Source organism: Podarcis raffonei, chromosome 2, assembly GCF_027172205.1.
Source record: "Podarcis raffonei isolate rPodRaf1 chromosome 2, rPodRaf1.pri, whole genome shotgun sequence".
NCBI classification, from domain to species: Eukaryota; Metazoa; Chordata; class Lepidosauria; order Squamata; family Lacertidae; genus Podarcis; species Podarcis raffonei.
Window position 1 is genome coordinate 69,350,431 of NC_070603.1, and position 16,224 is coordinate 69,366,654.

The following is a 16,224-nucleotide window of genomic DNA, read 5'->3' on the forward strand; positions in this document are numbered from 1 at the left end:
TTGACAGGCCACCAGCTATGCTACTTGGGGAACATATCAGATATCCTCAGCCATTTCCACCAGGGTGCTGGAGTTTCTAATGCAGAAACAGATGTTGCTTTAAGCACTCTTGGGCAATTTAGTGGAGGGGACAGTGTATTAGAACACTTTTACAGCCTTGTATCAGATCTTCCTGTGCTCAATATTCTCATTAGGAGAAAGGTCTGAATCAGTGTTATAGGCACTATAAAACTGTTACTGTTTGCTCAACATCTGCTGTAAAGTGGGTGCCCACAGAGTTCAGACTAGAAAGATGCCTTATTGGTGCCAGAGCAGTCTGGGGCCTTGAAACATACATTTTTGCTCCACAGTTCTTTTGTCCCTGTTCCCTTGCTGGTTGCTATAATTGACTGGTTCATCTGCTACTTTTCATGAGTGGATTTGCCCCAATATATATACTACAATGACCAGTGTGTAGTCTGTGCGCTCTCTGGGTTGAAGCATGTGCTTGCAGAGGATTCTGGGGTGCCCACTGTGTGAGAGCCAGTGTGGTGTAGTGGTTAGGAGCGGTAGACTTGTAAGCTGGTGAACCGGGTTCACGTCTCCGCTCCTCCACATGCAGCTGCTGGGTGACCTTGGGCTAGTCACACTTCTTTGAAGTTCTCTCAGCCCCACTCACCTCACAGAGTGTTTGTTGTGGGGGAGGAAAGGAAAGGAGAACGTTAGCCGCTTTGAGACTCCTTAAAGGGAGTGAAAGGTGGGATATCAAATCCAAACTCTTCTTAAGACAGAGTGGATCTGCGCTCTCTCTCTCTCTTTTTGAAATGCTGACCAGTCAGTTATCAAACTTGTTTCCACCAGCCTGGCCTGGATATGAATCAGTGACCTGGGTGCAAGAGGCTTCCATGCCCTGCTGTTAATCCCCGAGTCACCTGACGCTCCCAAAGGCTTTTTCACAAGCTCATTTGCAGCAAAAGCAGAGAAGATCTCTAAGCCAGTGCACAGTTGTTAATATTCCTGTAACAGTCTTTCTCAGAGTGCCTTGTGCACAGCTCAGGTGTTAATCAGTGCTATTTTTTTCCAAGAGAAAGGAACACATCTGGCACAGCAATCCTGCTAGAAACCTTTGGGACTGGTGCTACAGAAACACCAGAAAAGACCTGGTGTGACAGCTGTGCTGCCAAGAGCAGCAAGAGAAAGTGCAGGGGTGGCATCACTGGTTGGCTCAGCCCGTCACAGGTGAGCTGGCCTGCTCCTGTTCCAAACGCTCAACCCAAGAGTGCTATTGCCGGATTGCGCCAGCAGAGCTCAACTCCAGCAGAGATAGCAAGCCTAGAACAAGGTTCCCAAGGAGGAAGCTTAGTGGGGGGAAATCTTAACAGAAGCTACAAGATAAATCTCCTCTTAGAGCAAGAAAAGGAGTGGGCAAGCATGCCTCTCAGCCATCTACACAAAATGAGCACAGCATCTCCCCTCAAAACATGCTGAGCTAAGTCAGACATGCTCACAGTGCTCATTGTAGTCAAATTAAAACTTTATCAGCTTCAGATTTCTTCTTGTCAGTACAAAAGAACCTTGGCATCCTCCTGACTTCTCTAGATATCATCTAAACCATTTTTTTGTGCATTCCACATTGCCTAGGCTTTTCTGTCCATACTGAGATGGTCCAGGAGCTCAAGGCAGCACATCACAGTAAGAATACACCTTGAGGAGTCGATACGCAGCTCCCCTGCAGCGATTTGCATAACTTGATGGGTTTCTGAGGATTCCAGCATTCTTTTCTTTAAAAAATTGTGTACATTTTGAGCTCTTTTGGTTGCTATGAAACTTGACAGCTCAAACTGCTTGCTGAGTTATAGAAAAAGATAGATCTTCCAATATGGCCTTGGGCAAATCATATAACTGCAATGATTTCCCATGACCTTACCTCCTTGAAAGTACATCATCTTATTACTTAAGAGTTACAGGTGATCTCTTGGAAATCACCTTCAGATTTGAGGAAACAAGAAACCAGAAGCAGAGAACTAAATATTGTCTCAGGGTCTGCATGGCGATTTTGAGGGAAGCAGCAGTCAGGGGCACAGCAAACAGACAACAGGACTCCTGTAATCCACACTGCAGCTGCATGCAGTCTGTGCTAGTCACCTGCCCATCCACAGTGCAGGGAGAATGGTCAGGGAGCTAACTTAAGTGATGCAACCCACACCACCCAAGAGATGCAGAGCAACTTTCCATTCCTACTTTCTTAACAACTTGGGACCAGTTTACACATGAGATGGCCTACATGTTTCCACTCAACCACTTCGGCCAGAGGAATTGGCACTACTACAGGCGCCACATAAAACATTGGTAAGAACTCAATTGTTAAGTGTGCCATCACCTGCACTCTGAAACTACCTGCCTATTGAGATCAAGCAGGTGCCTTCACATACTCCATTTTTGGGCAGTTGCTTAAAATATTCCTCTCTAGACAAGCCCACTAGATGCTTAGAAAGTTGAGGTAATTTTAATCTGCTTTACTATTGGGACTTCTGTATGTTTTAAAGCAGGGTTGTAAATTTTTCTTACCGTTTTATCTTTTGAGTTTTTTTGGGTTTTTTAACAATCCACTGGTGTATAAATGTTATATAATAATCTATAAATAATACTTTCTCTGAGATTCCTCTCTGCACGACTATTTCTATGATAAAGCACTACAGCCAAGAGTGCAAGAAATCCCTCAGAAGATACCCTTTGGCCGAGAAGTGGATCCTTTTGGTTCAGCATATTTTCCTAGCATCAAAACCTAGTATAGCTCACATCCTTTACAACTATTGGGGAACCATAAACGAAACAGATTATATCAAGTGTCTAGGTATACTGCTTACATTTTGCAGCAGACTTCCTATTGCCTTTATCTAGGGCTTCCTCCCCACCCCGCTAAATATCTATTCTCGTTTACCAGCCATGCTATTTTTTGTGTGAAGGATCCTATTAATGGAAATAATTTATTGTACGTTGGCCCTTCCAAGAAGTGATGAAGCTTTTCCCTGCGCCAGTTCTGTTACTTTTTTATGCTGCATCAGTGCCACTTCTCTCGGTGTTGAAGCTTTATTAAAAAAAACAGCACCAGCACCAGCATGGCTGCAGCTCAGAAAACTGAAGACTGTGTCATTCTGTGCACCTGAGATGTGGCTGCAGGAAGGAAAAGAATGGTACCCTGCCTTGACCTATTATGGAGCTGGACAGCTTTAGCTTTGTGGTCGCTGCGGCGGAGGAATAAAGCTGGAGGGCATGTTGAGAACAAAAAGGCTTGGGGAAGGTAACAGCCAGTCTGTTGCAAGGTTCTTGTCTGAACAGTCCTTGGAAATATCTGCAGATTTCAAGGGAAATGAAAGGCTTCTTTCTGTTTTATACTGAGGCTGGGGAAAGGCATCAGGGGGTCTGAAAGGGAAAACTGCAGCTGTGAGCCCTAAGTGCCTTGCTCTCTGCCCCAAGGGGGAGCTTGCTCAAGGGGGAGCTGCTGGCCTGCACTTTGCTGCACTTCAGCATCACTACAAATGCTCAGAGAGAAGAGCAAGACTAACACACTTGCTGCCCCAAGTGGAGAAACAAATGGTGCCCATCCACACCTTACCAGGCAAACACTTTAAGAGGACTGACTGCACCGTTCAGATATTTACAGTGGTACCTTGGGTCTCAAACGTAATCCGTTTTGGAAGTCTGTTCGACTTCTGAAAGGTTAAAAAACCAAGGTGCAGCTTTCGATTGGCGCAGGCGCCCCGGAATCAATAGCCAACAGCCGCATTGGATGTTCGGCTTCTGAAAAACTTCAAAAACCGGAACACTTACTTCCGGGTTTTTGGCGTTCAGGAGCCGATTTGTTCGTCAACTAAGACGTTTGAGAACCAAGGTTCCACTGTATTTTATTTCATAAAATGTATACATAGGATTGTTTTTTTTTAAAAAACACCTTCAAAGCCATTTACAGAACGATAAAGCAAGAAAATCAAGAAAAAAATTACAATCCTAATTTAAAATATGCAAAAGTTGTAATACTAAAATAGATAAAAATTACCACAATTTTGCCAAGTACCTGGGTAGGCTTTGTTAGGAGTGCCCTACTCTCGTGTAGAACCCTGGCAGAGACACATGCCTGACTGGCATGTTCTCTCCCTCCTGGTCGGCCAGGAGCTTCAGGAGCTTTCTCCAACCCAAACATCACAGCAACTGATGCCTTGGAGACATCAGCACACTTAGGGATCCGCAGAGTCTTCACAGTTTGCGTAACAGAACCAATAGCACAGCATTTTGGCTAATCTACTTTATTTACATATTGTAAATATGGAGCATTCTGACTTAGCTCCTTCCTCTTTCTCATCAGACAGCAAAGAGAGAAAGAACAAAAGACAATAGTCCCACTTCACGGAACACAGTAATACCAAAACATCCTATCTCCGTCACTTCCCACACTGTGGAATGAAAACATACACTGTCATGTGATAGACAACAATCCCATGACTGCAGACATGTGGAAGGAATCTACAACAGGCTTGTCTAAACAAGAATGTTTTTAGTAGGTGTCAAAGAAAACACAGTGAAGAAACTTGATTGATGTCAATAGGCAGGAAGTTCCAAAGTGCACACTAAATGACTGAGTTCTTACAAATGTAGAACAGATATTAAGTGGCACCTGTATGTTCCACCAATTGAAGCAGTCAAGTGGGCACATATAAGGTAAGGCAATCGTGTAAGTAAACTGGTCCCAAGTTGTTCAGGGTTTTATATACTAATAGTAACACCTTGAACTTACCGTATTTTTCGCTCCATAGGACGCGCTTTTTCCCCTCCAAAAATTAAGGGGAAATGTGTGTGCGTCCTATAGAGCGAATGCAAGCTACGCCACTAAGCCCAAAGGCAGAACAGGGAGACGGAGCGCTGCGAAGCAACAGTGTGCAGACAAAAGACATACAGCTGCAACTAGTGAAAAAATGGCTCTAAGTATCATCCAAGCTGAAACAGCTTCTTTAGGTTACAAGCTTTAAACAAGAGCCAGCAAATTTACCCTAAGAAGTAACAGAACTGTAGACGGATAGCCACAGAGGTTCCTTTATAATAGAAAACACTGAAAGATGATAAGAGTTTATATAGTACCAGAGATCTCTGGAGTAAATCCAATTAAGAGGTCCTGAAAGTGGATCACTGACCCTTAAGCCAACAGAACGGAAGAACTGCAGCAGCCCTCTTGAAGCAAATCAAGAGGGAGGATGGTGCACAGAGCTTTGATTTTCTCCCGCACTGTGCTACTGGCCTGATCACAGGGCAGCCAAATATGAGCATGTAATTCTGAAGGAACTAATCAAGTGGTGGGGATGCAAAACAAAGAATACCAGGCAAGCTCAGTTCAGCAAGCTTCAGGCAAGGCTGTGCCAGCTTTTCAGGGAATATAGGAAGCTGCCTTGTATAGAGTCAGATCATTGGTCCATCTTGATCAATATTGTCTACCCTGACAGGCAGCTGCTCTCCAGGGGTTCAGGCAGGGAGCCTCTCCCAACTCTACTTGGAGATGCAGGGGATTGAACTCGGGACCTTTTGTTTGCAAGGCAGATGCTCTACCACTGAGCTATGGCTCTATGAAGGCGCCCCTAGTAACTTCACAGATGTAAGCTTACTGGGATGGAGGAATCCCAGCCCCCCGCATCCTCAGCTATTCCATGAAGATCCCAATTTACCAGGTTACAGATACAGGTGACTCCCCACTTACATGTGGGTTATGTCCCCGTGCCCCGCATGCATAAGTGGAAATGGCATAAGTGAGGAAGCACCCCTAAACACCCTTTTGATGCCTTCTCTGCCACTCTCTCTTAAACCAGATCAAAAATACTGTACCAAAAATACCTACAACAGGAATTGGAAGCTCTGGGGCTGGCTGGAGGATGCACAGGAAAGCAGCAGCTGCTGCTGGTGTACTACCATGCACATCAGCAGTTAGGCGGGGAGGCTGAGCAACCTAAACAAAGCCCCACTGCGCCTCCAGTCTCTTAGGGGCTTCCTCCACCCTCACCATTGTCCTCTCTGAGCTCCAGGGAGGTTCTCCTCATGAGCCACAAGAACTCCCCAGCTCTCTCCCTCCACTTCCTGGTATGAATTGAATTATTTAATTATTTCCAGGCACTGTGCATAGACACGGTTGCGCACAAGTATGCGTGAACATGCCGGTATTGTGTGGAGGACCAGGAGGATATCTTTGCTTTCAGCCTTAAGGGAATAAGTAGTCAGGAACTAGGGAGGTCATGGGAAGGGTTAAGAGGCACAGTAGCTTTAGCCTCTTCAAAGAAGGGAAAGGGGTGGTATTAGGTGGAGAGAAGGCAAAGGCTCCAGGAGGGAAGAGGAAATGGGGGGCAGGGTTTGTATGAAAAGGAGTGAGAAGTAGATTGGATTCTATTTTGGTTTGGGAGATAATTTCTTAATATTGCATTTGCCTAATTTCTCCGATTTCCAAGATCCCAAACCCATGCATTAAATTTCATTCTCTGCATGTGACTCGTTATCATTACTATTATAGCACATTGTTTTAGGATCCATCAATATGCTGATGACACCCAGCTCTCCCTCTCTCAAGTCTATCAGTATCAGGAGAGGCAGTGAAGGTGCTGAGCTGGTGCCTGGAGGTGGTAGTGGGTAGGATGTGGACAAGCACATTGAAAGTGAACCCAGAGGAGATGAAGGTCTTATGGGTGGGGTTTTGTGTGACAGCCTATTGTGGGTGAGGTTGCACTGTCCTCCAAGGAGCAAGCTCACTGTGGGTGGGGGCTATGCTAGAATGATCATTCCTAGGTGACCTTAGTGACTACGACTGCCTACAACCTGCTTTTGTTGGTACATCAACTACAACCTTGCCTGGACAAAGATAGCCTAGCTATAGTTTTCTATGCTCTGGTAACCTCCAAGGTGAACTACTGTAATGTGCTTTAAGTTGAGCTGCCCCGGAAGATGACCTAGAAGTTGCCACTAATGCAGAATGCAGCAGCCAGGGTGAGAGTAGCTGCATATAGCTCATATTCCCAAACAGCTGCACTGGTTGCCACTGGTCTGCCAGGCCTATTTCAAGGTTTTTCTGTTGACATTTAAGCCCTGAATGACCTGATCCCCAACTATTTTAAAGAATGCCCTGCCCTGGATCAAGCTGCTTCTGCATTAAGATCAGTGAGTGAGGCTTTCCTTGTGGTCCTTGCCTTAAATTAGGTCTGTTGGGGGGTCTATGGGAGAGCCTTTTTGGTGGCAGCTCCGCATCTGTGGAATGATCTCCCCAACTTTATACACCAGGCAAAACTCACCTTTTTTGCAACCTTTTAGAAGCTGATGCATTAGGTCATTTTGTAATTATGATACTGCCAATTATGTTCCTTATATATTTTATAAGAATTATATTTAATGTTCTTGCTTATTATGTAGCATATTGTCTTATTTTGTTGCAAACCGCCCTGTGATCATTTCTGGTGAAGAGTGGTACAGAAATCTCTGAATAAATAAATGTTGTATTAATGGTTCCAATGAAGACCTGCTTAGATGCTGCACAGCTTCGCCAGGCATGGTGAAAGTGAAGACTTCCTTTGTGTTGCAGTTGGGATCTCTGCCTGCATCTCAATCTGTGCTTAAGGTCTTAGAAATGATAATGCTACATAACTAAGAATTGTTTTCCCTGTATTATTATTCAATTTATATACTGTCCTTTACCCAAAGATCCCAGGGTGGCATGAATATCAGTGAGCCTGTGTTGTATGCAGGGCATAAAGGTATACAAAAGTACACAAATGCCTCAACAGTAGGAAGGCAACAGGGAGGCAATGTGACCCAAAGCCACCTCCTTAGAGCCCACAAACACTTGTTAGGATTCCTTTTTTTAAAAAAATATATAATATTACTTTTATTAGAAAATTCCTACTCTATTGCCACAGAGAGATATCTGAATAATTATGGCAAATGAGTTTAATGGCAGAAAGCAAAGTATAAAAAGCAGCCCCAATTCACTGCATTTAACATTCGCGATATCTAATTTTGCACACCAAGGTGTTTAAAGGTGAAGTCAAGTTTTTCACATTTGAGGTCAACAATTTCGGAATAGGAATCATGCCTACTAATAATTTATTTCAGCTTGGCTCGACAAATTTAACAAAAAAAAAAGCTTTGCCAATTATGTTAATCACTTGCTATTAAACATGCAAACTGGCAACAGGCCTTTGGCTTATGATGTATTTCTAATGTGGTCCTCAGGTTTCCCCTACCTTAACGAAAGGAAAGCCAGGCACTGCATTAGCAGATTTCATATAGTGACTAATAGCTCAACATAAAATCGCCATGTCTGTGGGAAAACGGGATTGATATCCTCGTTAATTAAAACACAGGTAGATAATTAATAGTGAACAGTCTTTCTGTGTACGCATTCGCATTCATTCTGCTCAAAGCTATATTTGCTGGGGTATCCAAAAGCCTTTCCCAGCACTCTACAGGCTGAAAGATTACAAGAGCCATAAAGGAAGTTGTCTGTTTCCAAAGGGCACAAAGGAAGTGAAGGAGTCTAAAGTTGCAATCCTAAGCACACTTGCAAAGGAGTAAGAGGTTCTGAATAGATATGCCCAGGATGGCACTGGAAGTATTGAGGGTGCTCTTTGTAAGAGGCAGAACCTGTGTGCCGTACTACTAGCCGCTGCCTAGAGAAACATTTCACAGGGGGTAGCTCTTTTACCCCACCAGCAGACACTGGGGATTTCTGCCAGAACCACGGGCAACATTTCTCATGACAGGAGGAAGTGACTGGCAAGAGGTTGAGTGGGCCTGGAGCCAGACATGAGCTGTGAATGAGAAACAACAGCCAGCCAAGAATGAAGCGCCAGGGCTCACTAACAGGCACAGCAGAAATGACAGGGGAGGATGTGATAGAGCTGTGTTGAACAAATCACAGGGCCTGAAGGGTTGACTGAGATGCTGGGCCTCGGAGGCCCAGAGCAGGATGCATGGATGTGGGCATGCAAACTGTCAGGTGCCACAGGGCACTGGCTCCCTACACCACCAGGGCTCCTGGTCAGAGGAGGGAACTGCAGGCTGAGAGGTTCCCTGCACAGGAAGCCAGGCAGCACTGGACAGCCAATCTGCTGCCACTGGCGTTTATGAAAGATTCTCACTTCCCTCTGTGTGTGCAGCTTGTATCTGAGGGAGGCTGCTCGGTCCTTCCTCTGCACACCCAGACTATGGCCCTTGTCTCCATCCTGCCTACCTCTGGGTACTTGCATACCCTTCAGAACTGAACACATGACACACACACACTCATGATTTGTCAGGATTTGTGTTTTTTTAAGTACAGAATATGCTGCGCTAGGACAAGCCATCAGACTGGGTGACACACTAGGTCCCTTTTGACTCTCTGATTTTAAGAATTTGCCCAAGACTAGTCCCAAATGGACTACTCTAGCTAATTCCACAACTGACAAACAAATACAGACGTGTGGGGCAAGATCTCCAAATGACCAGCATGAACAAGCGGCACATAAGAACAGGTGCTTAGCAAACCTGGAGCATCTTCAGTTGGGTCCTCTCTGGTGCCATTACAATACATGGCGTGCACCTCAATTTCCGAAACTGGGAATGTGCGATCACACAGTGGACACGGAATAGGTTCGTCACCAAGAAAGCTTCCCGCAGACACTGTTTCCCCAGCATCTTCAGCTGCATCAGCCTGAAAAAGAGAGGAAGAGAAGGGGCAAGTTGATCTAGTTGCAGTTTCAACAATCATCCTAGTTCCCTCGATCTGCAGTTTCTAAATCTCTCCAGATTCTGGGCTTCCATCACCAGTTTTCATTCCTACTGAACAGGTCAGATCTAACAACCCTGCAGTGATGAGCACACTCAACAGACCTAATATCTTATGCTTACTTCCAAAGGCACCGTGCCCTCCCAAATCACTATGATGCTCCCTCTGGAGAGCCGCATGTTCTATTTAAAGCATAGATCACCTGCATCGCCACTGTGGCTCTCTTGGGAAAGCGTAAAACACTCTTAAATTGAGAAAGTCTGAGTGCCAGCGAGAAAAAAACACACAACTGACAGAAAATTAAAGCACCCAATTCAGAGTCAGTCAGTCCCTTGTTGGCAGTACTGCCTTCAGAGTGTGGACCCGTCCAGGATGAAAAGAAACTGCCAACTTCACACTCATGGCTAGCTTGAGTCAGTGAGAAATGTTCACCGAGTTAGATCACGGTCTGCATAGCAGCAAGTTGCATGTGTATTCATGAGGTGGAGGCGTGTTGCTGTTCTATACACAAGCTTGGGCATTTTATTTATTTTTACCAAAGTACAGCCATCTTATACGATGTCGGGTTTCCTAAATCCAAAGGTTAAGCTACAAGACTGAGATTGTTGCAATGGAACATACACTTGAAATTACTGGCTAGTCCTTTGATCGCAATTCCATTCAATGATGTTTCTTGGAGGAAAAGAGACTCTAGGTATCTTGTGGCTTCCACCTGTAAATTTTCCCTTTAGTGACTCCCAGCTAGGTTCAAATTATATGTACAATTTTTGAAATGTTGCTAAAATGCTTTTTCAAAGCAGCTTGACCCAGAAAATCAAGCTGTATCTGAATATGGGAGATTCCCCAACCAGCCCACAAAAGGAGAGTGTGGCTTTGTCCCTGGGAAAACAACACCTGTGCTTGAAATCCAGCTTACCGAATGTGGTGAACAAGTGGCTCATTTGGCCCTCTGATGGAGATCACTACCAAGGGACTGATAATTTAAAGAACTCTGGTACCTAAGAATTGCGTGTGCTATTTTTACACTTATTTTGTTACATTTTACGTTCGAGGATTTTCTCTCAATAAACCCTGTTTTAATATGATCTTTTTGTTGCTTTTCAATAAAACATAGCTGCCACTAGAGAGAGAGAGCTAGGTATCATCTTGGGACTGTGCTACTTGGATATTCTCAAGGCAGGGAACTATGAGGGCTTGGAGCACAAAAATGTAAAAATTGTCGTGCAGGATCAGGCCAGGTGCTGCTGCTGCCTCCTGCCCTGTTGGTGGGTTTCCTAGAAACATCTGGAAAGTCACTGCTGAAAGTAGAAGGCTGGATTAGATGGGCACTTGGTCTGATCAGCAGAGCTTCTCTCACATTCTTAGTAACTGTCCAACTAGCTCAGCAGCCTGAGCTTCTCATGGGCATCCGGATGGTCTCTGTTAAAGCCAAACCAGACAAGACTGAGACAGCCACTGCTGCTTGCTCTTAACAGCTGGTGGTCATAATGAACTGGCTCTGGATATCATCTATAACTGTGTCTAACTGGAGTTGCAAATGTTTGAAACAATCCTGAGGTCAGTAAGAATGGGAAGCATAGTTTTCATGACTGTTCCAGGTACGCCTGTTAGCCTATCTGGCTGTATACTTTTCACCTTTGCATCCCAACCTTTATCCCAAGCAATTCAGGGCTGAGTACACGGAGCAGAGGTTCAGCTTGCCCGAGGCCATGCGTGAGCTCTGCGGCAGATTTGACTCAACTCTCCCTAGTCCAGGTCCAGCACTCTATCCACCCCACCGACTTTCTAGTGGCAAATATGTGGAAGAGTTACAGCAGTTACTTTGAATTAACTCCCAAATCCTCGCTGGGCCTTGGGTTTGTGAGTGAGAAGAATGCTGGTCCAACCAGATCAGCCCCTAGTTTTGTGGCAGGGATACAGGATGGGAGCAAGAAAACACATGGGAGTTCTTTCTTGGCTTTTTTGTAGGATAAAGTTAAGTACTATTATCTGCATGTCATTAAATACACCATTTTTTTTAATATCCCCAACAGAGTCTCAGAGCCACAGTGCATTTCTCCCTCTGAACTATTCATGTCTGAAAGAGGCAGAAGGCTGGCTACTGCCATCTTATTTCTTAATGCTGGAAGACTTCTACATAACGTCACCCTATCTCAAAGGTTCCTAAACATTCAAAAGCAAAGAAGATTTGCCAGAACCATTAAAACGTCTGTTTAAATATTAAACCAGCTAGATAGAACCTGTGGGAAATATTCTAGGATTGGTGATTTTTATTGGGGTGAGACAAGCAGACACACTCTCTCCTTACACATACACAGAAACTGTCATCTGTGTCCTTATAACTGCACAGTTCCAAGGAAACCATCACTAGACGTGAGCCTGACTGACTGCTTAGGCATGCTTCATGTTTTGTTTTATGAGTGGTCCCCATTATGTAGGCCTGTTGCTTAGCAGCTTCATTGCAGAATCTACATTGTCAAGCAAGAGCATAATTCTATGTGAGGAATTTCATTGACTTATTGAAGACTGCTTTGTATATGTGGGGGTGTGTATGATTGGCTGGTGTTTTCTTAAAGCCCAATCTCAAATGTGCCAAATTCCCTGCTGACAGGTGATCAGTACCAAACTGCAGGGACCGTCAACAATTGTTTCAGGCAAAAGTCATTTTTTTAAAAATCCTTTTCTAAAGAGACCTGACTCCAAAGTGGAAAAAATTGCTCTGTGCATTCTGCAGTTATTAAGCTACACTACAGCTACTACTGCTACGCCATAGATTCCTAGTATTTTGCATCTCGACATCTTGCTAAGTGCTTTGAGGCTATGGTGTGTTGTGAAGACATGCCAAACACAAAACAAGACATGCCAACGATAAGGAGTTCTGATCAAATCGGTGTTAATCTAATAAGATGACACATATACAGATGTGAAGAGCTCTCCGCTCCTTCCCATTTCCACTTTACACAGCCTTGCAGATCACATCCTTTGCAAATACCAGGTGTCCAAATAAACTGCTTACACTCCCACAGTAAATAACTCAATTGTAAATGTAAATGCAGCATTGTGTAGCAACACATCAGCCCCCTCTCCCCACCCCCCTCCCCGAGAATGACTTTTGACAAGCCCTGGGAGGACGGCTGAGAGAAGCCTTAACCGCATGACTGGCTGCCCACCCAGCAAAGGGGAAAGCACAACCATCCCACGCCGGCGCTTACAAGAAGAGATGCCCTGAGCGACTGAGGCCGCCTCCGTTCAAACAGGGCTCATGCCTATGGGCCAGCAGCAGAGGCAGGAGATCAGGCTGGCTGGTGTATGGCTCAGCTCCCATTATCCACTGAGCCATATAATACAAGGTTCAAATCCTGCCACAGCGTTCAAGTCCTTCTGATCACCCAAGTTAACACCGGGAGGCCTAAAATGGGCTACTGACCTATCCTTAGGGCCTTTCTGAGCACTTGCTGTCTTTCTGCCTGGATAGGTTTTTTAAGGCACAAATCCCACCCAGGAACTAGTCCCATAACACAAGAGACAACTCACTAGTTCTGGTTTCCTAGAGGTCCCTAAGTTTCATAATCACTATGCAAACATAGCATAGGCTGTGAGAGTTCAGATACTCACTGGGTGCACTATCCCACTCAGTGACACTGCCTAACTGATGAATGGCACACAACGTAAAAAACCTGAGCTATTATGAAGTTCATTAAGGTACTTGTTACAATGTGATGCTGCTTCTACATGTTAACAGTCATCATCATGGAGACAGACAACCCTGTACAGGCTGAAGACTCCAAGAATTAGCCTTTACATATGAATCATCTTGTCAAGTGCTCTCCAATGCACCTAGATTTATGTATCCTGCCGGAATAGTACTTGAAAATCCCTTTTATATTCCCACCAGCAGCAACCTAAATAGGCATTATTTTTATATTACCAGAAACAGCCATTGAAGTCAGATGTCACTGTTGTGACAGCGGCATGGTGACTGCAGCACAGGTGTGGTGATTCAGGAAAGCAGAGCAAAGACAACAGCATTCATTTGGCAATGAGACAAGCAAGAAAGGCCTTTCTCTGGATTAATCTAGAGGCACATCCAAGATAAATCATGACTGCGAAGACTTCGTTTAAGGTAATAGTCAGAAGGCCCACACGAGCACAGTGAGCACCCCAAAATTAAGCAGCAGCAGCATTCAGACCAGTGCCAAATCTTAAAGCCCTCTGCCCACTCCCCTCTTGTGTACACATGCTCTACTGTCAAAGCCTCAAAGCTGTAAAGAGCCAATAGCAACAGCTTAATCACACTGCAGAGTCAGTTTTGCCAACATGCTTGCAACCTCTTTGTTCAGTCAGACACGTGCAGCTCGGGAACAAGCAACTAGCTCCCTTTCCCTCGTTGGGCCCAGTGGTGTCCTTTGGCACATCGCAACCCATGTAGCACATTGAATAGGTGTCGCCTGCAAGATGACAAACGTGAGAAAGTCAACAGCAATCCCTTCCGCTAACAAAGGTGCTAGGCTTGTAGTCCATGGCCGCATAGATGGAGGAAAAGAAACGAATTGGGAGGAGTTGCTGACAAAGGGAGGGAGAACAACAGGAGGCCCGACACACACACACACACACACACACACACACTGCATAGTTTGCAAAGCAGCTCATTTTGGGAGACAGGCAGGAAACGAGACTCTGCATTCCAGACGCTTCACTGGCTGTTATCCCTTAGGGATTTGCTTACCTGCAGAGAGACATCTTTGCTGGATGAATGGATTTCTCCACTCTCAGGCTCAATAGCTTGCAATGGACTCGGCTGGGTCTCTGTAACAGAAGCCTCCCATGTTAGCAGCAGCTCAGCCCCTCCCTATTATTCTCCACAAGCCCCCCTCCAACCCCCCAGCACATTCCACACTAGCTGATAAAACTTATCCCATTTGCTTTACAGTGTCTTCACAGTTTCTAAACATTTTTTAGACTTGTCACAAATGTTAGCAGACAACGTGCAACAACATAACTGGAGTAGAAGTTTAAAGCTATAGTGCAGCAGTGTGTGGATAAGGCTACTGCCACGCTGCAGCTTAACAGGGAGCAGGAATCAATAGGGCATGTAGGTTGTGCGCCAGGGTAGGTTTTGCTGGCGAGCAGCACAATGCAGGAGCAAACGCTTCAACTCGGGAGAAAGGCAACACACCTATTGCTGTGCTGTACAGCTTGCCTTTCCTTTGTACCCGCTCTGCCTCTTTGTTAGAACACCACCCCTCAGTTATTACCAACAATGAAAACCTCATCCAGTCTCCTGCAGGGAACCTCACAATTAAACCTGTTCCTGTATGAGATGTGACACTGAAAAAAGGTTTGCTTTAGAAAAATAATTTCGAAATCAGATTGGGTCTTGAAGAGAACAATTTAACCTTGAACAATTTTCTTGCTTACTGAATATAAGAAAATTCCTTTCCCCTAGCGTGATTTTGAAAATATATGCTCAGGGCAGATGGATTTGTAAGCATTGCTGTATGACTGATTTGCTCTGAACTGGGGGGGGGGGGGGGGCGGGGAAAATACATCATTCAGGATGTCACTGACAAACCCAGCAGGTGGGGACCGCTGGCTCTTCTAACAGGAGGTAACCCTCCTGTTAAAGCCGTACTAGTTGACACCCCTGGCTTTGAGTGTCCAAACAATGATTAGCAATTGCAGCTTCATTAAACACAGGACTGCAAAAGGCAGAGGAAGAAGTTCATTTGCTCATCCTGAGAGGAAGACATATTTCATTCAGTTTCTAAAAGATAAGCTCAGGAGTCCTTCTTCCAGTATGTTTAACCAAGGAATATAAGCTAACATAAACACTTACATAAGTGGTTCTAGGACAAAACTAAGAGGCTCAGCAGGCGGCGCTCAGTGTCAGCCTTGTTCTACGGCCAAGCAAATAAATGATGACAGTGCCAGCATACTAGCAGCATCCGTCATGGTGCTCCAAGGGAGGCATTCCAGTGAAGCAAGAAGTCCACAGGAAACAGCATGAAGCCCCTCCCAGGGTACCATTGATGCAACCACCCAAATGAAAGAGCAGAAAGGGAGTTGAGTCAGCCACCTTCCTCCTGCCTGCATCTGGACACACCAGGGCTGGAATGGCAAGGGACCAGCAGGATTTTGTGTTTTCCTAAGGAACTGATCAGGCCTTCAAGGGATCCACTTGCCAAACCTACCAGTTTGACCTCATGATTTACAACCTGCCAAGCAGCATAGCTTTGTCTGCAACTAAAGGATGTTGATTTTCTTGGCTCAAAACCACAAATGAATTGTTAGAGGGCTCATACCAGGGCAAAGAGTGATTTCTTCCTCAGCTTGATTCTCTGCGGCCATGTCTGGGCTTCTCCTACTGTCCAACGGGGTCAAGGCAGAAATGCTATTGAAATGCAAACACAGAATAAACCAGTGTCACAACATGCAGGCCTGTGAAAGTCAGCTGCAGC

The 16,224-nt window shown here is 45.1% G+C and overlaps 1 protein-coding gene across 5 annotated transcripts in view; it reads right to left on the bottom strand.

Annotated features, from left to right (window-relative positions):
* The window catches only part of UIMC1 (ubiquitin interaction motif containing 1), a 79,464-nt gene that overhangs the window by 16,235 nt on the left and 47,005 nt on the right, over positions 1 to 16,224 (bottom strand). For all 5 annotated transcript variants that reach the window (XR_008328959.1, XM_053377205.1, XM_053377204.1 and 2 more), the window contains exons 7-9: positions 16,069 to 16,157; positions 14,493 to 14,572; positions 9,526 to 9,691 (exon numbers count right to left, since the gene is read on the bottom strand). Coding sequence is in view for 4 of the 5 variants with exons in the window: in XM_053377205.1 (XP_053233180.1) it covers positions 9,526 to 9,691; positions 14,493 to 14,572; positions 16,069 to 16,157 (335 nt within the window). In the remaining variant the exon portion in view is untranslated. The remainder of the gene's footprint in view (positions 1 to 9,525; positions 9,692 to 14,492; positions 14,573 to 16,068; positions 16,158 to 16,224) is intronic.